Raw genomic sequence first — 24,887 nt, 5'->3', positions numbered from 1 at the left:
TACAATGGTGCTGTACCAGCACAGTAACAGACAAAGAGATCAAGGAACAGAATAGAGCCCAGAAACAGACCCAGAAATATATGAGGATTTAGTATATGATAAAGATGGTATTTCAAGTCAGTAGGAAAAAGATGAATTATTCAATAAATGGTGTTTCATCAACTAGTAATCCATTTGGGAAAAAAATAAAGTATGATCCCTACCTCACAGCACACACAAAAATAAATTCCAGATGGATTAAAATCTAAACGTAAAAAATAAAGCCATAAGCAAACCAGAAGAAAACGTAGAATATTTTCACATTCTCAGAAAGGTAAAAACTTAGGCATGACATGAACCTAAACTGAAAGAAAAGATCTGTAACGAGTATTTCTAGTATACATTGGGCTCCAACAATAAGAATCCAATAGAGAAATGGAGAATGAACACGAGTAGGTAATTCACAGAAAAGAATGTCATAACATATAAAATGATATCTGAGAAACAAATAAACAACATGATTCTACTGTTCACTCATTCACACTGGCAAAACTTAAGTCTGATGATATATATTTTGGCAAGAGTGACAGGAAACAAGCACCCTTGTTGGTGGTGAGAGTATAAATCAGTACACTGTCCTTTGAAAAATATATAGCCATACCTATTAAAATTGTAAACACGCATGCCATTTGCCCCAGCAATCCCACTTTCAGGAATCAAAGCTACAAAAACACAAGTGTGCAAAGATACATACAAGGATGTTCACTGTATCAACTGTTATAAAAAACAAAAATTGGAGACAACCAGCATGTTTATTAACAGGGAGCTATTTAAATTAAGTTCATCCACACAATGTAATACTGTGGAGCTATTAAAAAGAATCTGATAGGGCTTCCCTGATGGCGCAGTGGTTGGGAGTCCGCCTGCCGATGCAGGGGACGTGGGTTCGTGCCCCACTCTGGGAGGATCCTGCGTGCGGTGGAGCGGCTGGGCCCGCGAGCCGTGGCCGCTAAGCCTGCGTGTCCGGAGCCTGTGCTCCGCGGCGGGAGGCGCCACGGCAATGAGAGGCCCACGTGTCGCAAAAAAAAAAAAAAAAAAAAAAAAAAAAAAAAAAAGAATCTGATAATCTATACACACTGACATGAACAATGGTAACTAAAAACACCAAGTTACAGAGCAATGTGTTGCCTACGGAACCATTTCTGTTCAGCATTTTTAAAAAGTTTCTAACTGCAATTACCTCTGAGTAGTGAGAAGGGATAAGAAGACTTTCTACTTTTATATATAGGCATACCTCAGATATTTCGGGTTTGGTTGCAGATCATCACAATAAAGTGAGTGTCACAATACAGCAAGTCACAGGAATTTTTTGGTTTCCCAGTGGACATAAAAGTTATGTTTGCACTGTACTGTAGTCTATTAAGTGTGCAACAGCATTATGTCTAAAAAAACAATGTACAATACCTTAATTTAAAAATACTTCATTGCTAAAAAATGCTATTGTTTATATGTGTAATCTAAAAAAATGGTTCAAACGAACCTACTTACAAAACAGAAATAGAGTTACAGATGTAGAAAACAAACATGGTTACCAGGGGGAAAGGGGCGGGGATAAATTGGGAGATTGGGATTGACATACACACACTACTATATATAAAATAGATAACTAATAAGGACCTACTGTATGGCACAAAGAACTCTACTCAATATTCTGTAATAGCCTATATGGGAAAAGAATCTAAAAAAGAGTGGATATATGTATATGTAGGACTGATTCTCTTTGTTGTACAGCAAAAACTAACGCAACATTGTAAATCAACTATACTCCAATAAAAATTAATTTAAAAATAAAATAAAATAGTGACGTCAAATACTGTGGAGGATGCAGAGAAACTGGATCACTTATATTTTGTTTATGTGAATGTAGAATGGTACAGCCACTCTGGAAAACATTTCAGCAGTTTCTTTAAAAATAAAACATGAAACTATGGTAAAACCCCACCCCACCCCAAATAAATAAATAAATAGATAAAAAATAAAAATGCTAACCATCGGGCTTCCCTGGTGGCGCAGTGGTTGAGAATCCGCCTGCCGATGCAGGGGACACGGGTTCGTGCCCCGGTCCGGGAAGATCCCACATGCCGCGGAGCTGTTGGGCCCGTAAGCCATGGCCGCTGAGCCTGTGCGCCCGGCGCCTGTGCTCCGCAACGGGAGAGGCCACAACAGTGAGAGGCCCGCGTACCGCAAAAACAAAAAAAACCAAAAAACAAAAAAAATGCTAACCATCATGTGAGCCTTCAGTGAGTCTTAATCTTTTTGTAATGGTAACATCAAAGATCACTAATCACAGATCACCATAACAAATATAATAATAATGAAAAAGTTTGACCTATTGCGAGAATTACCAAAATGTGACACAGAGACATAAAGAGAGCAAGTGCTGCTGGAAAAATGGCATCAATAGACTTGCTTGACCCAAAACTGCCACAAACCTTCAATTTATAAAAAATGCAGTATCTGCAAAGCACAATAAAGTGAAGTGCAATAGGGACTCCCCTGGTGGTCCAGTGGTTAAGAATCCATCTTGCAATGCAGAGGACACCTAGTTCGATCCCTGGTTGGGGAGCTAAGTTCCCACATGCCGCAGGGCAACTAAGCCCGTGTGCCACAACTACAGAGCCCATGCAGTGTGAAAGATCCTGCATGCCACAACTAAGACCTGACACAGCCAAAAAATAAATATTAAAAAAAATTACTTAAAAAAACGTGAAGCGCAATAAAACGTGGTGCGCCTGTACTTCTAATTTTGTCATACACTTCTATATATGTGTCCGTATTTTATGGAGTGTTATTTTTGAAAATCACAAATGGGCCAACAGTATACAGTGTTGCAAACTAAACGTAAGATACGTAAGTATGACTACCAGTATCAAAAAACCCTTGCATATTACTTCTCATCTTAAGGAAATTTCGGACACCTCTTATTCTAACTAACTTAAAACCTAGAGTTTCAAAGACAGAGAATTAATAGCAAAAAAAAAAAAACAAAAAGAAACAACTGTATGAAACCTGAAGCTTTCAATGAGAGCGAATCACAGTAGTAAACGATTTACACAGTAAATCAAGTTAAATAGCGACATCTTCTGTATAAATTTGGTATTACAGTCGACTTCAATTGACCCTTTTTTACAGAGAAAAGGAGTAAAGATCTGAGAACTGAAAAGTATGGAAAAAACCCTGTGATCCAAAGGCGGTGGTGATAGGGTAAGAGACAAGAGAACTCCAAGCACGCAAGACACTGCTGCTGCACTAGATCTAAAACTCCATATTTCCGTTCGCCCCAAGGGTTTTAGCTTCGAGGTTCCTTTTTCTGGAAACACAGCCACCTTTTAAATGAAGGGTAATACAGAAGATTCAGTTAAGAAAAATGTTACAGTCCACTGTGCTAGAATACAGGTATAAGTGCCCAAATTGCATACAAATGGCACCCATGAATCAATTACCCCACCAGAGGATTTTCCCTTGCTCCCTCCCTTCCTGTCTATGACAAGCTTCCCACTGTATCCCTGCTGCATTTCATTACTGAGTGACTCTTATGTGCTTCATCTTTAAGGAGATGATGGGACTGGCATGGGAGAGCCCGATATGTCCTTAACTCAGAATGTCACTGTCAACTACATAAAATCCCCAGAGAAGCTCTTTGGGTCTACCAAATACATACCCTCCGTGTCTGTGTTTCCATTTTATCTACCTTTTCTCGAGTCTACGTGAAAAAAAGAGAAAGGAAATAGGAAGGAACTTTCTTATTTGTCTATCCCTAAAAATTCTGCAAACCTCCAGGTAGCAACAGGAACTGAAGCTTGGTATAGGAAAAGAGGAGAGAAAGCTGTGTGAAAACACGTTAATGAGTGGGCTGCAAAAGAACGGCTTGGAACAAACAGGTTGAGACCATAAGAAGAGAATGCAGAGAGGTTAATCACCAAAACTGGGCTCCCAAGAGGGTGAGACTAGGAGTATTACTGACGTAGGAAGTCCAGCCTTAGCACTTAGTGGCTTAGCGATATGTGCCTTCCTTTTTACAGTGAACTTCAGATCATTCTTTAGGACCCTAGAATGGAGTTATGGGGAAACAACTGTTCCTTCTACATCCAGCTAGGTCCCAAGTCCACCACACTCAATCATATTTTCTCTTCACGTCATAATTTCAACCATCCTCTGTGTCCTTTAACTGGTCTCCTGTACCCTGATCAAATATCAACAAAAGTGAGAATATTAGAATCATGAACTTTTAGAGGTAGACTGCACCTCAGATGAAAAACGGCAGATATCCAATTTTCTAGAAATATATGCAGAAAAAAGTAAGTCTGGAAGGATATATGCCCAGGTAATAAGTCAATTTATTTACCTGTTATTTTAAACTTAAAATGTTGCTTTAAAGGAAAAAGAAGCTATTATCAGTTTTAAAAATGATGCTGATGAAGCAGGGCCCTTATAGATCATCTAATCCTGCACTATCCAATATAATAACCACTAACCACATTATTTAAAATTAAATAAAACTAAAAATTCAGGGACTTCCCTGGGGGTCCAGTGGTTACGAATCCGCTTCCACTGCAGAGGGCACGGGTTCAATCCCTGGTCAGGAAACTAAGATTCAACATGCCGCGCAGTGTGGCCCCCCAAAAAAAACCAGAGCCTCTGTTGCATGAGATATATTTCACAGCCTCACAGTCACATGTGGCTAGTGGCTCCGTACTAGACAACACAGACACAGAACATTTCCATCATCACAGAAAGTTCTGTTGGTCAGCATTGCTCTACACACATCAAAGATATCATTTAGTACAACAGGGTACCAGAAAAGATTGAAGTGTTAGTGCTGATATTTAATATCTGGTATTTTCAAGTACACTGTTTTCAAACCTTCAGAAGTTATTGCAACCTGTCTTCTTGTTTTTCATTCCATGTCTGGTTTGGGACTAGGATCTGATAAACATGTTCTATAGAACCACTCTTCATGGCCTAAAAGATAGTACCTTGCATACAACAGGTGGTAATATGTTTGCTGAGTGAATTAATCAATTTCCTTAATTTTAAAAAATTTGTTTATTTATTTATGGCTGTGTTGGGTCTTCGTTGCTGTGCGCGGGCTTTCTCTAGTTGTGGTGAGCAGGGGCTACTCTTCGTTGTGGTGCACGGGCCTCTCATTGTGTGGCTTCTCTTGTTGCAGAGCACGGGCTCTAGGCACACGGGCTTCAGTAGTTGTGGCACGCAGGCTTAGTAGTTGTGGCTTGCGGGCTCTAGAGCACAGGCTCGGTAGTTGTGGCCCATGGGCTTAGTTGCTCCACGGCATGTGGGATCTTTCCAGACCAGGGCTCGAACCCATGTCTCCTGCATTGGCAGGTGGATCCTTAACCACTGCGCCACCAGGAAACTCCCTCCTTAATTTTTTTTAAAAATAGAAGTTGTGGTTTCATGGGGCCAAACCTGACCAGTACCTTCATGTTCTACTAATCAGGGTGCTTACATAAAACCTAAGTTGTCCGACAAGGACTACATCACAGTGAAAATCCACAGGCAAGAGTTAGAAAGTATACTTTTGACTCTAGTTCTGTTAGTGTTTCCTTATACCATGGACAGTACACATCCCCATTCCTGCCAATTTAAACTGAACAAATTCTTTTCTCCATCCACGTCTATGGTCTTAGTTCAATAAGCAGGAGAAAGGCATAAATCACTTCACTTTCTTTATATAAATAGATAGATTTACAGAAGATAAGCTTTAGACTATCTAGTGTCAACATCAAAGTGGTACGTTTACATTTAACTTCAACTGTTCTGGAGAAAAAAGCATACCTTAAAGCCATTAACTAAATACATACAGAGAAAAGTGTCAGACCAAAAGCTACTGACCTCTTCTTAGACGAGACACTTTAAGAAACTACTCCAATATTTTCTGCATTTTTCTTCAACAAGCTCACTCAAAAAGTCAGTTTCTTACAAATAACAAATTTCTATAAAGTAATTTGTACCTTTGACATACTAAACAGATAGCCTAATCAAGCTACTAATCAAGTGACTTCCAAGATTAAGACTGAAACTTATAGCTTTCTGAACCTTGACCCTAACTGAGGAAAAATCCCATAACTGGCAAAATGAATTGTTTGCATGCAAAACTTCTGAAGAAATAATAGGAAGCCCATATTAGAGGATCCAAGTCAGTTAAAAGTTTTCCCAAATAAGACTCTCAGTTCTGCACAGAATTAAAGGCCTGTGTTCAAATTGAAGACCTGTATGATCCTGGGCAAGTCACTTAATCCCTCTGCCCCTCATTGTTCTCAAATGTACATGGAGATAATAATTCATAACTCAAAAGTTTTCTGCAAGATTTAAAATCCTAAGAAGAGGGACTTGCCTGGTGGTGCAGTGGTTAAGACTCTACACTCCCAATGCAGGGGGCCTGGGTTCGATCCCTGGACCAGGAACTAGATCCCACATGCATGCTGCAACTAAGGAGCCCGCCTGCTGCAACTAAAACCCGACACAACCAAATAAATAAATAAATAAATATTTTTAAAATAATAATAATGAAAAATAAATAAAATAAAATTCTAAGAAGAATTTCATTTTAACGTAAGCCATTTAGTCTGGACACACCATAAATCAGGTTAATTTCTCCTTTGCTTAGGGCCCACAAAAAATATTCCCACAAAAAATTTACTTGTTGGACAACTTTCCCTCTCGAGACTTCCTCATTTTTTTTTTAAATTAAACTATTTTAGTAAAAAAAAAAATTCACTGCAAAATTGAACTCACAACAGAGAAAATACATTTGCACACTTATCAACTGTGTCTTTTTTTAATATCACAGAGCCTTAGGGATAGAAAAGTCATTGAATATATAGTACTACATTTTATTGTTCTAAGATGTACATTCACATTTTAATACCCCTGAAACTGACATATTACAATCAACAGCAACTTACAACAATAACTGACAGCGTCTTCTTTCTTAGCAGTACAAAAAAATAGTGGTAAATCTTAAAATCAGTGCTAAGATTTAATGAAACATGGTATTTGGAATCCCCAGGCAATCTGTCAACTAGGCACTAAGCAAATAAAATTCTGCCTAGCTACTCTAAGTATGTAAACTATAATGTGAGTGTATATACACAGAGAGAAAATTCTTCAAAATATTAGAAATAAAAGTGGTAGTGGAATTTAGGGTGACTTAATTCCTTTATAACTTTCCATGGTTGTATGTTCTTTATAATAAACATGTATTTTTTAATCGGAAAAATACAATTTTCATTCTGAAGAAAAACTAGATGGGGTGTGTTAATATTATTATGGCTCTTTATATATTCTGGGAACATTTAATAGTTCATGGAGCATTTCTTTAGGATAAGTACAGAACAGTTAATGTTTAATTCACTGTTTCAAACTGGTCAAGATCAACATGTAAAACTTCATTAACATCAATGTTACTGATGCTGCAATTTTAAATTCCCATTTTATGATTATATCAAATTAAATTGCCTGTTTTTTTATAGGCACATGTGAATATCTTCCACAACAAGCTGATGAATTATTAAATAGGGTAGAAATGTTACTTCAAATCAACAGAAAGTATATGGTTTTCCTAATTTCTATTGTTTAGTAGTAAATCTACACAGAATTTCACATAAAACAGAACAGATATTTTTTTCTCTATGTGAAAATTTACCTAAATGTTTGCTTTAATCATGTTGAATGTTCCAACGCTTTGTATCAGTTGAGGAGTTCAGCTTAACAATCCTCTAACATCTGAAACTAATAGGAAAAAAACTAGGACTTCCCTGGTGGTCCACTGATTAAGACTCCAAGCTTCCACTGCAGGGGGCACAGGTTCGATCCCTGGTTGGGGAACTAAGATCCTGCATGCCACGCAGCGTGGCCAAAAACAAACAAACAAAAAAATAAAAATAAAAAACAACAAACAGGAAAAAAACTAAAAGTAGAAAATGGAATTAAAATGTCAAAGTGTTTCTACCGCTTCAAAATTGCTCTATAACTATAAAATACTCTTAAAAATATTAAACTCCTCTCAGTTTTTTAATGAGCTTTCTTTTCAAAGAAAGAACATTCTGCACAAGTCCCCAGAGCAATGAAGTATAAGTCATAAAGTAACAAAATTGATTTTTATGTGCACATGTGGGGGGCGGGGGGGCGGTGCTTAAGAAGACCAAACAGAGAAATCAAGCCCTGGACTGTAAGCCCATGTTTTGCCTCTAAGCAACAACATATTAAAGCCTGGGCAGCTATACTGCCTAGAATTAAATCTTAGTGTAAATCAGCAAAATAAATAACTTCTGTTGAGTAAAAATCCAAATTTTGTATTTAAGCAAGTCTTTAATTCAAGTGAGACTCTGACACGTTAAAAGGAGCTTATGAGTATGAAGTAATGTCATGATATATGAGCACAAAGGGTTTTAACAGGATAGGGAAAATGTCTATGATAATGCTTAAATGGCTGTCCAATCACCCACAGGACTGATGAAAATGGAGAAAAGGTCAAAGACTTGGGTCAAATAGATGATTAACGAAGAGAATGGAGGCTGAAAGTTAAATGTAGATAAGTGGTCTTATGCTCAATGAAAATGTAAACATAAGCCAAGTTTCTACAAAGATGCACTACAATACTGATTCATGAAAGAGCAAAGATCAGACATTTATTCTAATCCTTGAAGAAGCTAGGAAAAATCCTATTTTTAAGGAAAGGAGTAACTCTCAGGAACTACAATGACAACATACAACCAGAAAAAAAGCAACAGTATGAAGTAATAAAAATCAAACATTCACACGATCAAAGAAATTGTGGATGATGAAATTCACGAGTAAAGATGACTTGGATTTTGATTCACCACAAAGTGTCAATATTCTGAAGCATTTGAGATTGTGTGACACAGACAAAGCGACTGTGACTCAAAAGTGGTCTTTTCAATGTGCTAATGCTCTCGCTCCATACGCACTTTCTAAGAGACAACTGTTGACCCACCTTATTACTCACACCTAACTCCAAATACGACTCCCCCTCAAGTCAATCTAGCTCCAGAGAGGACATCTGCCACCAGTTAAGTACAGTCAAAAGAGTATATCCCCCAAGTCCCAAGAGCAATTCCGAAAACGGGTTTTTCAAAATCCAAAACAAAACAAAACAAAAGTAAACCAAAGAACCTTTAAAATAAGTATAGGCGACTAGTTTGAAAAAGACAATATTTACTTGGATATACAGTACTAGGGAATATATTAGAAAATCTCACTCTAACCAAGTAAAATGAACATGTAAGTATAGTTTGCAGAGCTTCAAAAACATACAGGAAAACCTACAGTTGCCATGGGTTTTTTTGTTTTGTTTTGTTTTTATTTCAGCAAAACATAGTCCTTCACATCAAATTAATGTTAATTTGAATTCATATGGTTTTGTTTTTATCTATTATGTAGATCAATTTTGGTTCTTTAGTTGTATAAGTTATAAGCTAATGGAATTTATATATAACCAGCTAAAGCTCATACATATAGGATACATATAATAAAAATGCCACGTTTATTTTAAACATGCATTAAATATACTTACACAGTAGCTCTTCAGTCTGATAAAATCTACAGTCATAGGTATAGATCTATCACTATTTCTGTTCAGTGCTTTGATGTAATCCAGCAGGTCAGCAAAGAATTTATAGCCCCCCTTGAGCACACAGAGGGCCACGATGTGATGGCCTCCCATCTCCTTCATCACATCTCGAGCCAGCCGTTCAGTCCTACAGAAATAAAATCAAGAATTTAATAGAAATTAAATTATATTATAAAAGGAACATTTAAACTTTACAACAAACATCCCTTAAAGATTAAACTTCGAATTCCCTGGCAGTCCAGTCGTTAGGACTCGGCACTTTCAGTGCCGTGGCCCTAGGTTCGATCCCTGGTCTGGGAAACTCAGATCCCGAAAGCTGCGAGGCTCAGCCAAGCATTAAAAAAAAAAAAAAAAAGATTAAACTTCAACAAAACACATCCTTTGCCCCCACGAAGTATAATATCCTTGCTCATAAAGTGAAGATAAAAATTTCAAAAACCTTCCAAATCCAAGTGTACCGTTACATCTATCATAAATTTTAAAAACGCAAATTAAAATAAGATACAATTTTCACCTATCAAACCAGCAAATTCCAATAATACAATATTAGAAGAGATTGTAAGGAAAGAGCACTCTCATATACCATTGGGAGTATAAATTAATATAAACTTTTTGGAGGATAATTTGGCAGTATCAAAACATTCAATAAACACCTTCCCCTTGTCACAAAATTTCCCCGTGGATAAATTTGAGCAACTGCCCAAACATCTATAAAACGATGTTCCCTTCTAGTATGATCTGCAAAAGCAAAATAATGGAGACATCTTGCACCTAATCAATAAGGAACTGGTTATATCAATTATGGTACAGCCAGAAAATGGAATGCCATGCAACCTTTAAAATATATGAGATAGTTCTGGATGTATTAATATGAAAAAATGCCCAATAAATTTTAGACCTATATGACAGTAATACCCATGTGTTAAAATATATAGTATATGTACATGGCCAATGTATAGGGAGGAAATGTGTACAGCAGGCTGAGAGAACTTCACTCTTCTTGTTTAAGCCTCTATAGTGAGAATATTTTAGAATTCTAGAATATAGCTATATTAGAATAGAGTTATAATATTGATATTATAATTTTAAAATAAAAAACAACAGCCAGACACACAAGGCAAGCATTTAAATAACAAGTAAAGTTTTTCACTGCAATTCATTTAACAGGAAATTTTCAAGCTAGACGTGCATAATCATCAAAATCTGACCTTGTCTTCCCGTGATTCAGCCCCAGTCCATTACCCTGTTCAGGGTTGAGAAATCAGACTTTGTGCCTAGAGTTCATTCTTCCAATCTCCCTTCAATATTTACTTTATTCTACTCCCTACAGATTCCCAGTATACCATGACTTATACTGGGTAATTAGTAAGCTCTCCCTTCCTCCCTTTTTTGTCAAGAGGGCTTTTAAAACAGAAAGCATCTATTATGTGACAAGCTGGTCTAGTTCATGTTCAAACATCAACTACTTAAAACAGTTGCTGACACTTGAAATTAATATAAGAAAAAAACAAAATTTCAATTTAAGATCGTACTAACCTGTCCATAATTAGTCCATGAGGAATAAACACCTTTTCCAAATCCTCAGCATAATGATTAGGTATACAAAATAAATCTAGGTCGTAACCTGGTTCATCATCACTAATCTGAAAGAGAAATATGGCTGTTTTCAGTGAGAGCATTTCATGATACAAACACTTGATTGGATTTAGACGTTTAGAACCCTTAGCCTATCACAGAAATTTAGGTATGATATCAAGAACTTTCTGTAATTTCGTAGGTATGATAATGAATTACAGTTATATAAGAAATCAACCACATGTTTTAGAGATGAATAGTTAAGATTACAGAAGTAAAATGACATGAAATTTTCTTTAGTTCAGCAGAGTAAAAGAAAAACTTTAAAGAGCTAAGACAAATGTGGCAAAATCTTGACAATATTATAAACGCGTGATGAGTATATGGGGATCCATTATATTATTCTCCCGACTTTGGCAAATGTTTGAAAATTTAGTAAAAAATGCTTAATACAGTATAGTCTAGCAAGTTAAAATATTACAGTGAGCAAGAAAAACTGCTGTTCCCCACCTCAAACCCAAAGAGTCTCTCTCATCTCACAGTAGGAAAAAAAAAAATCACCAAAAAAGCTAAGTGATTCCTTAAAAATCCAAACTTCTAGAAGTCTGAGATTGTTATAATCAACTCATGAGGTGCCTTCATAATAGATACTCTAAGATTGTTTGAGTAGGACCACATATTGATATGTCTTGATATGTCCAGTCTTGATATGTCCAGTCCTTATAATGCAAAATGTTTAATAACACTGATGATGAGGTACCTGTGGTGGTAAAATGTACTATGATTACAGTTTTATAATTATATAATGGGCCTATAAACACAGAAAAATATAACAAAATCATAAAAAACTTTTGTCTTGCGGAGGGGAGTTACAGCGATTTTATTTAACTCTTTATACTATATATCCCAAATTTTCTTCAGTGAGTACATATTGCTTTTTAAAAATATCAAGTCTTTCTTATAAATTATTTGTGGTAGTATGTGTTTTTATACACATATGTGAAAAGTATGGGGAAATTTTATGATATATTAAAACCAAATCTACAAACAAAAAAATTTTAATACAAAAAGTTAAAAAAAGAGGAGAGAGAGGGAGAGAGGAAGAAAGAAAGGGTGGGTATGGAAGAATATACCAAACAATAGTCAACTGTAAGAAGTGGGGACCTGCCACTTTCTACACTTTGACTTCTTTTTTTTTCCCCACTGCCAATTTCACTTTTTAAAAAAATTATAGTTGATTTATAATTCCCACTCAGCATTATATTTAAAGCTTATTCAAAGACACAAACCACAATTATAATACTGTCTCACATGACATTCAAGACTAAGTATCTTCCAAATCACATTCAAGAAGCTGATGACATGAACTCTGGCAGTTTGCAAGAAATACTGGTCAAACCATAATTAAATCTCACTGCATCAGTTAATATCTATTGAGTACACCTCCTCCTTCAGTCAGCACTGTATTAGGTGCTTAAGGACAAGTAGCTTGGTTTTCAATAAATTTCTAAAATATATACTTAAGATACATTTATTATTCACAGAATTGATAATTATATTCTAAGAAATTTGAGGTTCACATCATCTCTCTTTCAGTCCCAAGAGCTCTGAGTTTTCCAGACTTCGGTGGAATTTCAAGTACCGTCATGTCAGACTGGTAGTAGCTGTGCACCGCTTCTGCTTGGAGCACGTGGCCAGGAGCCTGGCAGTGACTCAGGCAGGTGGACTGGGACATGCCCACAGGTAAGCTCCAGCAGCACATAGTGCACAGGCACTCGCTCGGCACGAGGTGTGAAGTCAATATTGATTTGTTTTTTAAAAAACATGTATTACTTTCATATGCAGGAAAAAAAATCCTATTTTGAGGGGCAAAAGATTATGCCAGGTCCTCTAAGGTGAAGTACTAATGTATCTGCTAAACATTGTCATCAGGCTTATTTCAGAAGACATTTACTATAAAAAGAATGGGAGTATGGAGGTTCCTTAAAAAACTAAAATAGAGCTATCATACAACCCAGCAATCCCACTACTGGGCATATACCCTGAGAAAACCATAATTCAAAAAGAGTCATGTACCACAATGTTCACTGCAGCTCTATTTACAATAGCCAGGACATGGAAGCAACTTAAGTGTGCATCGACAGATGAATGGATAAAGAAGATGTGGCACATATATACAATGGAATATTACTCAGCCATAAAAGAAATGAAATTGAGTTATTTGTAGTGAGGTGGATGGACCTAGAGACTGTCATACAGAGTAAAGTAAGTCAGAAAGAGAAAGACAAATACCGTATACTAACACATATATATGGAATCTAAAAAAAAAAAAATGGTTCTGAACCTAAGGGCAGGACAGGAATAAAGACACAAATGTAGAGAATGGACTTGAGGACACGGGTGGGGGAAGGGTAAGCTGGGACGAAGTGAGAGAGTGGCATGGACATATCTACACTACCAAATGTAAAATAGATAGCTAGTGGGAAGCAGCCGCATAGCACAGGGAGATCAGCTCGGTACTTTGTGACCACCTAGAGGGGTGGGATGGGGGGGTGGGAGGGAGGCGCAAGAGGGAGGAGATATGGGGATATATGTATACGTATAGCTGATTCACTTTGTTATAAAGCAGAAACTAACACACTACTGTAAAGCAATTATACTCCAATAAAGATGTTAAAAAAAAAGAATGGGACTAGGACATTTGTGTCATCTACAAGAGTATTTCAAGCAAGCATTACTTTTATAATGCTTCATAACAAGCAAGCATTACTTTTCTAAATTTTATAAACTGAAATTTAGTTAAAAGTTCTGGGCAAAGAAGAGCTAGACCTTGCTAGATGCTACAAGAGGACAAACATTGATATCAGGCTCATCAGAACAGATCTGCTATTACCTGACAAGAATGAAAACGTACCATTTCATAGTGCTTTTAAAGTCAAGATCCGGAGCACCAAAATGGCTTCCCTGAGACTTACTCACCCCTTCCTCCCAGTTACTCACTGCTTCTGCCATAAGCATAAACCAGGACCCACCCAGGACTCTTTGAAACATGCAACACTTATAAAGCCTACTGGTTCTGTGAAAATGGCTCAGTGCCTGGCTATGGGTTTTGCAGGCAGCCTAAGAACTTCAAGAGTCTTGTTTGTCTCAATCAAAGCCAATGTGAATTCTGCCCAGAGTTCATCCCAAACATGCAGTTTAACACAGACAGACCAGCACAGATGTACCCCCCCCAAATAGGAATTCTCTCTCTGTCAACACGCCAAATTAATTTCCAATTCAGGGACTTCCCTGGCGGTCCAGTGGTTAGGACTCTGCGCTTTCACTGCTGAGGGCCCCGGTTGGGGAACTAAGATTCCACAAGCTGTGTAGCGTGGCAAAAAAATGTTTTTTAATTAAAAAAATTCTTTTTTCCAATTCAAAAGGTTTTATTTTCAATCAATACTATTAGATTTACATATCACATTCAGTGTAAAAGGGTTGATATGTTATTTCAAGATTAAAAAAACATGTCAATATAACTCTTCCCAAAAGGCAAAAATAAGAATTCATAAAACCTGTATCACTTGAGGTACTTTAGGCATAAGTTCACAACTTTGTTATAATTCACTATAAATACATGGGGTGTATTTATGGGGGTCCTAATTTAAGAAACATATGATTTGGCCATGCATAGATAATTGTCAGAACTGGGCAAGGACTACATGAGGGTTCATTATACTAATATGTGTACCTGTGTATGTTTCAAATAAAGTTAAACAGGAAGCAATTTATTTAAATGATAACAAGGCACCAACATCACTTTTTCTCAATTTTACATTAATGAAAAATCCAAGTTTTAAAAATTCATATTTAATGTTCAAATATGTATTAGAATAGTAATTTTTAAATGGTGAGGACCTTATTCAGGACCTGTAATTCTTATCACCAACACTCACTCAAATATTTATTGAGTACCTACTATGTTGTACATACTAGAGAGGATTAGATAAATTTGACACAACTACCCTCAAAGAGCTTACAGTGTAGTAGAAGATATGACATATACATGAAAAACCATAAGACAGTGTGAAACTATTTTAAAAATACAGAAAAAGTATTATGGGAGTTTAGGAGGGTACTCAAACTCTCAGAAGCCTTGCTTGCACCGAGACCACTGACAATAAGAAATAACAGAAGATATAATTCAATAGACAGGAATTTGTTTTAATCATCCCAAGCACCAAAGCTTCATATTAAACAGGGCTAATAATCTCAATCTCTAGAAGAGCTAGAGAGAAATATACTTGGTGGCCTTTAATCTTATCAGCCCTTATTTGTTCCATCTGATATTGGTTAATATCTGGTATTAATTAACCCCATCTAACATGGATTAGTTAACAATCCAGTGGGTACTCTGATAGGAAGGGATTGCAATATGTTTAATTATATAAAAATGCATCCAGCACCCACCTTGATTAAGGTACTATGCAATAGATTTTGTAGGGGGATACAAAGATGATTATAAATTTAGAGCCTTCAAAGAGCATATAATCTAATGGAAAAGACATATACACATATAACTAACTATACAGCACATTAAAGCTTATAATCTGTACCAAATCTAACTTCAGAAGCCCACAAACGTGTGATTATCAAAAGCGGTTATACACACTAAAGATAAACATGGAACCCAAGGTCAGCCAGCACCAATGACTCCCTCCTAAAGCAATATCAAGCTTAAAGTAGTCAATATATTCTGTTGCCTAGGATATAAACTGAGTAAATTAGACTGGTATGTCTCTGATACTGAATTAGCACAGCCTTCTAAATCAACTAGGCAATAGCAATGCCCAACTTTGTATATGAGTATAAATCACATCTGTTTTATTATTTGTGACTTGGTGTTGCATGTCTAAGCACGTGGTTATTACCAACACCTTCTAAAAGAACTGCATTAGTCTGCCACAACAAAATACTGTAGACCGGGTGGCTTAAACAACAGTAATTTATTCCCCACAGTTCTTTAGGCTGGGAAGTCCAAGACCAAGGGGCCAGCAAAGTAGGTTTCATTCTGACGTCTCTTCTCTTGGCTTGTAGGCAGCCATCTTCTCCTAGCTATCTGTGTGCTGAGCGCTGGGGCTGGAAACTCTCCGGTGTCTTTCTTAAAAGACCAGGGCCCCACCCTCATGACTGTACCTAATCCTAATTACCTTCCAAAGGCCCCATCTCCAAATACCATCACATTGGGGGTTAGAGCTTCAACATATGAACTTAACATAAAATGGCTAAAGATCGCAAAGAAGGTCCTGGATGGCTTTGGGGAGGGCCCAACCCCAAAATATTTGGGGGAGAGCCCTGGAGGGGCTGGAAGTGGTAAACAAATGAAATGTGGTTTCTCTGCAGATCCACCTTTCCTACTCTGATTTCCAGTTCAGCCAGAAATGGCCAAAGGATAGGTTATTAATAGCTCTCAGTTACTTACCATTTACCCAGACAGTTCAGAAATCTGACTGCATCTCCTCAGAGCTTTAAAACATAGCTCTCAAATTCTAACCTATCTGTAATATACTTGTTAATGGTAAAATCTACAAGGCACTTTTATTAATATGAAAGATTATTGAAAATGTAACATTACTATCTTTTGTCTATTTGCTATCATAAATTACCAAAATAATTTTATTTTTCAGTAAAACTGAAGCCACAAATTCTTAATAATTATGTGTCACATCGATAATAATGGTTTCCATACATGAAAAATTTTGTGGTTTACACATGTCTAATTACAGAGATATACTATCTAAAATTACAGTAAGCATGGAAATTAACTCGAGCTAAGACAACACATGCAACATCAATTCATCATCTGTGAGCAGGATTGCTTAAGCCTGTTTGTGGTCAAAAAATGACAATGTTCCTGGGTCCAAACAAGACTAAATGGAAGTGAGGAAGCGAGTCTTTAAAAATATGAATTAAAAGATGTACAGTAATAGATAAAATACATTTTATTTTATTCCTAGTAACCAACAATAATTCCAAGCTTCTAGAATAGGCAGAAATGGCTAGGTGGCATATTTTTACCTTTTATATTCAGACACTTTAAAATTCTCAGAAAAACCCAAAGCAGATGTGTCATCCCCTTGGGATAATTTGTAATAACTCAGGATATCATAAGACCAAAATTATGAACTACTGATGCATTTATCCCTAAATGTGAAAAGAATTAAAAGGTTTACAAGAATCTAAGGGTTACAAGAATTAAAATCAGCATTCTATTCAACTCAGGGATAAATTATTACCTGCTTCTACGTAAGCGGGCCCATAACTACTATCTAATACTATCATCCTTCCTTTCCAGTGTGCACAGTGGAATAACAGGCATGTTAATTCTGGGCAAAACATAAATGCCTATCAATTATCAGAAGCACAGTGCTGAAGATAGTAGTTTCATAGCAATCTGAAGTGTTTGTTTGAATTCTTATTAGTAGCAAGTTATTCTAAATGTTTGTTAGTAATTTGGTAGCCACTGGTGGAAAATAACAATCCAGTCTCAATATTAACGATGGTGGTTGACACTTTTATAGCATATAAATCTTATCAATGCACACAATATACAATTACAGATAGGAAGAAGAGCACACTAGCACATCTTTATCATCTCTTCACAGGGGAAAAGAATGACATGGCCCAGTTACTGCCTAGTGAACTACAGAAATCTAAAAGAGAACTTCAAGACCCCTCCTCTCTGCTGATCTGGTTGGTCCTTTTGTCTTTTTCCTACCTCCTGCCTATGGACTTTCTGTGACACCTAGATACAAAAAATGGACAGAAAACAATTAAGATGAATCTACAGTATGCATGTCACGTTAATCAATTTGTAGAATGAAACCCCCAAACTCAACTGCTCCATTTTTTGGTGGTCACCAAGAATAATTTTGGTCTACATTGTCAGTCTAAACCCTGATAACAATGATAGGGTTGTGGACCAAAAAAATGCACTATTTTATCAATTCTGTGAAAATTATTAGCCGGGTAAGATTTAAGTCCAGTTAATAAGGGTTACATTTCTAGCACTACCATCCTGAAATTTAGAAGATATTTTATCCACATAATGTGTATCTGATGTTTCACAATAACTTGCAAACATTCAGAAGCTTGTTCTTTGTTCAAGTGTGTCCAAGTTTACCCTGGAAGTTTAGAGAGATAGTTACAAGTAGCATGGGTCATATCAGGCAGATCTGCAGGTCAATTTCATCTAAGTGATACTGGGCAAGTTATCAATAGTTCACCAATCTGTGCCTCCAAGGTCATACTAGTGTTTATCTCTCTCCCTCCTATCATGTATCTTTAGGGCAGTTATATTAGATAATGTTGCAAAATATTTACTTCAATGCCTAAAGCATAGTAAGTACTAAATAAATATCTACTACTGTCACTATGAACCTAAAAGTGGAGAGGTTAAGAGCAGACTCTGGGGCCAGATAGCTTAGATTCAAATCCTAGTATTGCTGGGTAATCTTGGGAAAGTTACTTAACCTCTCTGAGCCACATAAATTTTTTAAATAAATATCAAACCAGTTAATATGTGTAAAGGGCTTAGTAACCAGCATACAGTAAGCACTATTTAAGTGTCCGTCACTGCTAACATGAAGACAATTTCTGGGAAGGAAATTAAAAAAGGAACAGGAATTTGCAAACCGAAAACACAATCAATATCTTGATGCTCAAACAAAACTAACAGCCAGTTCTAGCAAAAATAATTCACTATATGCTGGTGCAGCCATTGGACCCCAAAGCTTAAAAGCATCTAACTTCCTCAGCAACTGAATAAAAACAGTTGAGTACCTACTATTAGCATAACATTTAAGTGTATGGGCCCTCCTTGAGAGAGACCTAGGTTTGAGTCTGAGCTCCTCTTAATAACTGTGTGACACTGGGTATGTTACGTTAAGAGGTTAAGTTACTTAACCTCTCACTGAGGCTTCAAGGATTCCTCGTCTGTAAAACGATAATCATACTTTTGTTAGAGGGCTGTTTTGAGGACTAAACAGGACTATGTAGGTAAACACATCGATAGATATTATTACTATTCCCAGTCAGGAACCACGCAAAGGTTGTTCATTCACAAAGACCGGCTATCCTTTCAATAACACCATGAGGTAGTTAGCACCTCAGTTATACATAAGACACTTAAATCCAGAAAGGTAGTTACCCAAGGCTACACTGCTAGTAAATAACCCACGCAAGCAGGATCCCAGGCCAGACTCCATTAAGAGCACTACTCTTTACCTTAAGTCACAATGCCTAATATGAACTAGAACCCTTCCCTTTTTAGGGCTCAAGTGGTTAATTATTTAATGTATTCATCCAACAGACCATCACTGAGAATTTCTTGCATGCCAGGCACTGTACTACGCGCTGGGGTTACAGCGGTGCTTCCTGCCCTTATAAAGTTTATGTTTTTGTGGGAGAGACAATCAACAGGTAATAAGGTAACTGCTAAAATAATAATAATAATAGTAATAATGCAGGCTAAGGCATTTAACTATTGAGAGAGGGTTGGCTATTTTAGCAAGCGTGATCAAAACGGGAGGGTAAGGGGAGGGAGCAGCTGGGCTTGTTCGAGAAACAAGGAAAAGAACCAATGAGGCTGGAGACAGGATACCAAAGACGGATTACGGTGCCAATGCCCTTGAAGGTAAGGACCAGATTCGCATTTTTTGTCCCCTGCAGCATCAAAGAGCATAGGATCCGGATTCAAGCAGATCTGATTACGAGGCCTGGCTACCTCTGGGCCGTGGGAAAGCTACCTAATATCGGCTAACTACTTTCTACGTGTGTAAAAAGGTAGGCATGGTTACCGCTGCCAAGGCTGCCGTGAGGATGCAATGAGGCAATGCGCATTCCCACAAACAATCATTACAATGTCTGCAAAACTAGATTAAAATACCAGTCCCCGCATGCCTCCCATGTGGTCGTTTCCGTGCTCCTGGTCCCTCTCATGGAGCTGCCCCGAGGACCTCACCCACACACCGCAAATCAACAGGGAAGAGCCCCTCCTAAGAAAGCTCCCACCCTCACCCCGCCAGATCATTCCCGAACTGGCCCACGGCCCCTCCCCATAGCACGCTCGCAAGCGGCACATGTCAACCAAAACGCCATTTCCACCCTCTCCTCCCACACGCAGCCCTCCTTCCCGGGGCTCTCCTGAGGCGGCCACCCCCACCTCACCGTTCCATCCCCCCAACCGCCCGGGTGTGACGCGCGGCCGAACCCAGGAGGCTGCGGCCGCCCCCGCCCCCCGGCCCCGGGCCACGCCGACCCGCGCCCGCACTGCGGCCCCGCGTCTCAGGGAACGGCCGCCGCCGCCGCCACGGGCCTGGCGGGCCAGGCTGCTCACCACGACGCTGGGGCTGCGGGTCGCCATAACGGAGCCGGCTGGTGCGCGGGCTGAGGGCAGTCTGAGGAGGAGGAAGCCGGTGGCGGGGCCGAGAAGAAGGCGGAGGCGCGGCAGGAGGCGGCGCCGCGCGGGAAAGCAGAGTAGTCCGCCCGAGCGCTCCTCGCCGCCGCCGCCGCCGCCGCCGCCGCTAAGAGCTGAGGCGCAGCAGGCCCCGCCCCCGCTCCGCCCCGAGGCCCCGCCCATAACGGCCGCGCGCTCCCCGCGCCCCTCCGTGGGAGCCTGCGGCTTTCCACGCTCCCGAGGTGGCCGTGGGAATTTTCTTCCCAAAGAAGCGGAGACTCCCGCGCAGCCTCTCTTCCTCTTTCCCTCAGTCTCCCATCCAGAAGGCTCCCAAATTCCCAGACCTGCCACCGCCCTCCTTTCTTCCCAGTGGCCCTAAACTGGGCGCCGGCTCTTCAGGTTCCTTGGACTGCATTGCGGCTTCCATTTTTCCTGACTCGTAGCCGGATTCTAACAAAAATCTTTAACTGGATATAAGAGTTGAGACCTAGAGCCCTAGAGTCAGCCCGATAAGGGTACAAATGTGAGGGGAACCCTTAACTGTTCTGTGACCTTGTGCGAATCAGGCTCACTGAGCCTCTGTTTTTCGTCTCAGTAAAATGGGGATATTATTAACAAGGATCGTTGAGGATTAAAGAAGATGATGTGCACGTATATGGTGTGTGCATATGTATATCTATCTATCTATCTATCTATATATATATATGGTACAGCACTTAGGACAGTGCACAATCAGTAAATGGGAACTATCACCTTTGCTGATCTATGTTCTTTGCCACCACAATTCCCGATACGGAAATGGGTGAAAAAATCTTCCCCGACTCTCCAATAGGTCGAGTAAGCAAATAAGAGTTGTTCCATTCCTAACGTGCTCATCTGTGTAGCTCCAGCACCCACCCACCACAGTGCCCAGCACAAAGTTGGTGGCCTCCATTAAGGCCACTGAGGGAAATGTGATGGTAGGTGACTTGTGAAACGGGGTAAGTCATTGAACTCGGAGCTTCAGTCTCTTTCTCTAAAAAATAGTGCTGCTATGAACTTTTTTTGTTTTTTTACGTATCTTTTGGTGAACATGAGTGCATTTCCATTGGGTATATAGACTTTGAAGTTCGTATTAGCACATTTTTATTACTTATTCTTTTAACAATCATTGTTTCACTGGGAAATTAATTCAGAGAACTTTCGGTTATACATTTGGCCCCTGACACAAATGGACTCAGCCACCCACACTGGTTTCTAAATTAGATACCAACACTTCAGAACCCTTCCAGCTTGCTTCTGGCTTGCAGTTTCTTTCTCCAGCCCCTATGGTACCACGTACTCCTGTATTTTAACACAGATTTGAAATAAATGGTGAAAGCCCAGTGACTTTAAAGACAAAGAAACAGTCATTATTTCAACCCTGTCATTCTAGGTGACAACTTGGAGCTTTTACTTGTGTTTAAAATTTAAAACAGCAAACAAAGTGCAGCCTACAAGACGTAATCCTTTTGTTTGGTAAGTGAAAATCTGGTTAATGTATGAAATATTTTACTGAATTTGGACAATGTATTTAAAATTGAAATGTATTCTTTTAAATTTTTAATTGTTTCAAAACTAAAGATGAAATCAAGAAAATAATGGTTTTTACTATTACAGAAAATAATTTTGTCAGACAAAATAATTTTCTCGTATAATTTTGTCATTCTGGGTGTCAAATATGCTATGTATGCCACCGATCTTTACTAGAATATCTGCATGAAGGAAGAAATAAGGAAAGCATGGGTATAACCCAAGATTCCCCTGCCCCACTCCTGACTTTCCAGAACAGTTCTGTAATCCACTTATGTGGACATAATGAGGAATTATTTCTGTACCACAACCAATTCTGAGTATATTTCTGCTCCACACATTACCATGGTGCTGTGGTCCACCAAAATTTGTATTTCTATTAAAAAAAATTATCACTGCAACAATACTTATCCTAGGGCTTCCCTGGTGGTGCCGTGGTTAAGAATCCACCTGCCAATGCAGGGGACACAGGTTCGATCCCTGATCCGGGAAGATCCCACATGCCACAGAGCAGCTAAGCCCGTGCACCACAACTACTGAGCCTGCGCTCTAGAGCCCATGAGCCACAACTACTGAAGCCTGTGCACCTAGAGCCCGTGCTCCACAAGGAGAAGCCACTGCAATGAGAAGCCCGCACGCCGCAACAAAGAGTAGCCCCCACTCACTGCAACTAGAGAAGGCCCGTGTACAGCAGTGAAGACCCAATGCAGCCAAAAATAAAAATAAATTTATTAAAAAATACTTATCCTAAATGTTGAATTTTCAAACTGAATTTACAATAGCTTTCTCAATGTCAGATGTTTCGCCTTCATCAGAATAAATTCCCATTAGCTTTACTTTGATTCCATGAATTGGATGACAAATTGAACCATTACTGGAATTAACCAATGTGATGGTTAATTTTTATGTTTCAACTTGGCTTGGCCATGGTGCCCAGATATTTGGTCAAACATTATTCTGGATGTTTCTGTGAAGGTGTTTTTTTGGATGAGATTAACATTTAAATCAGTGGACTCTGAGTAAAGCAGATTACGTTCCCTAATGTGGGTAGGCCTCATCCAATCATCTGAAGGCCTGAATAGAACAAAGGCTGACCTCCCCTGCAGGCAAGAAGGAATTCTGCCGCCTTTTTGGACTGGAACTGCACCTCTTCCCTGTGTCCAGCCTGTTGGCCTTCTCCATCAGATTTTGGACTCGCCAGGTCTCCACAACCGTGTGTGCCAATTCCTTAAAATCTCTCTCTCTCTCTCCCACACACACACACACACACACACACACACACACACACACATCCTGTTAGTTCTGTTTCTCTGGAGAACCCTGACTAATATAACTGATTTTCAATTTGAATCATCTCACAATATCAATATAAAACTGACATCATTTAACTGTGAAGTTCTCCTGCAAATAGAGCTACTTATTAAAAGGTATTGTTTCACTTTTCATCATGTACAAGGAAACCTGAAATCAAAAATGAGTAAATGAATTTTGAAGAAGTTATTTGATCTAAAAAAAGTCATTCACGAGCAATATGAAGATACCCTCTCTGCAGCTGCATCTTGTTAAATCACCTTTGCTGCACGGCCTTCTTAAAATAACTACAAACCTTTGAGGTAGATGATGATGCTGTCTCTGTAGACATGTCTTCTGGTTTTCATGTAGTCAGTGATAATAACTATCAAAAATGTTTTGTTCATGTTACACATTCATGATCAATTTTCTGGAATAACAAATTTGGTATTTTTTATCAGTTATGCACTTTAGTGTTTTGAACCCATGCTGAAAGGGTGGACTGCAAATTTTAAAAAAATAAGGGTTGTAGATTTGCAACATATAATGAATGACATAACCATTGTACCAAGAGCATTCAGATTACTCGCTGTATTATGTTCTATGGCAGGACATATTTCTGCCTCTATTTCCTGAATGTATTTTACATACACATAAATATGTAATTCCCTGTGTCCACTGGCCTACTGACTGGTGGCCTAGCAGCTTCTTGTAACTTGCAGGTTTTGGCACGGGCACACCCAGCTGGCACACCCAGTGTCCAGCAAGGGGCACAGTGGTGAATACTGCCCCCCCCAATCCCTACCCAGGACAAGAATGAGTCGGTTGTCTTTAACTCCTAGTGTCAGTGCACTTGCTTTGTTATCAGTGAACACCCAGCACACTGTCCTTGAGAGGGAGCTGTTAGTTACCTTGCATTTGGAAAAACTTAGGAAAAGGGAGAAGAGTTATCACTGGTTGTTGTTTAGGTTTAACTCTCTGTTAAAGTGAGAATTTGGTTCTCTGTACATGCATCTCACAAGCTAGTAGATGAGAGACCAAGGCAGAAGCTGGAATTAAAAAGTGGTGATGCAACAGACCCATCCTGGCTTATTTCAATTCAACTATTAATACACTTTGTGGGAAAATGAAAAATCTGGGACAAATGCTAAACTGGACAAGATGCCGGGATAACACATAAACTGGGAATGTTCTGGGCAAACTGGAATGTATATACCTACAATGTATATACCTACAATGGTATAGGGCCAGCTGGGGGATGCTTTCCAATGCTGCTGATGGCAGCTCTTCAACTGAAGTCCCCCAATGTCTGAGAGTTTTCTCCCTCTCCAGTTCACTTTGGCCACCTGCCTAACGTTAAGCATGCTTCAGATCCACGGG

The 24,887-nt window shown here is 38.7% G+C and overlaps 1 protein-coding gene across 1 annotated transcript in view; it reads right to left on the bottom strand.

Moving 5' to 3' along the window:
- HPRT1 (hypoxanthine phosphoribosyltransferase 1) overlaps window positions 1-20,750 on the bottom strand; it is a 32,073-nt gene extending 11,323 nt beyond the window's left edge. Inside the window, exons 1-3 of the mRNA XM_082865368.1 lie at window positions 20,607-20,750; window positions 11,189-11,295; window positions 9,596-9,779 (exon numbers count right to left, since the gene is read on the bottom strand). Of these exons, the coding sequence (XP_082721494.1) occupies window positions 9,596-9,779; window positions 11,189-11,295; window positions 20,607-20,633 (318 nt within the window). The 5' untranslated portion in view covers window positions 20,634-20,750. The remainder of the gene's footprint in view (window positions 1-9,595; window positions 9,780-11,188; window positions 11,296-20,606) is intronic.
- Between the last annotated feature and the right edge of the window lie 4,137 nt (window positions 20,751-24,887).

Source organism: Leucopleurus acutus, assembly GCF_964270905.1.
Source record: "Leucopleurus acutus genome assembly, chromosome: X".
In the NCBI taxonomy this organism is placed as follows: Eukaryota; Metazoa; Chordata; class Mammalia; order Artiodactyla; family Delphinidae; genus Leucopleurus; species Leucopleurus acutus.
Note: the sequence above shows the minus strand (reverse complement) of the source record. Positions and strands in the feature narration are given on the sequence as shown.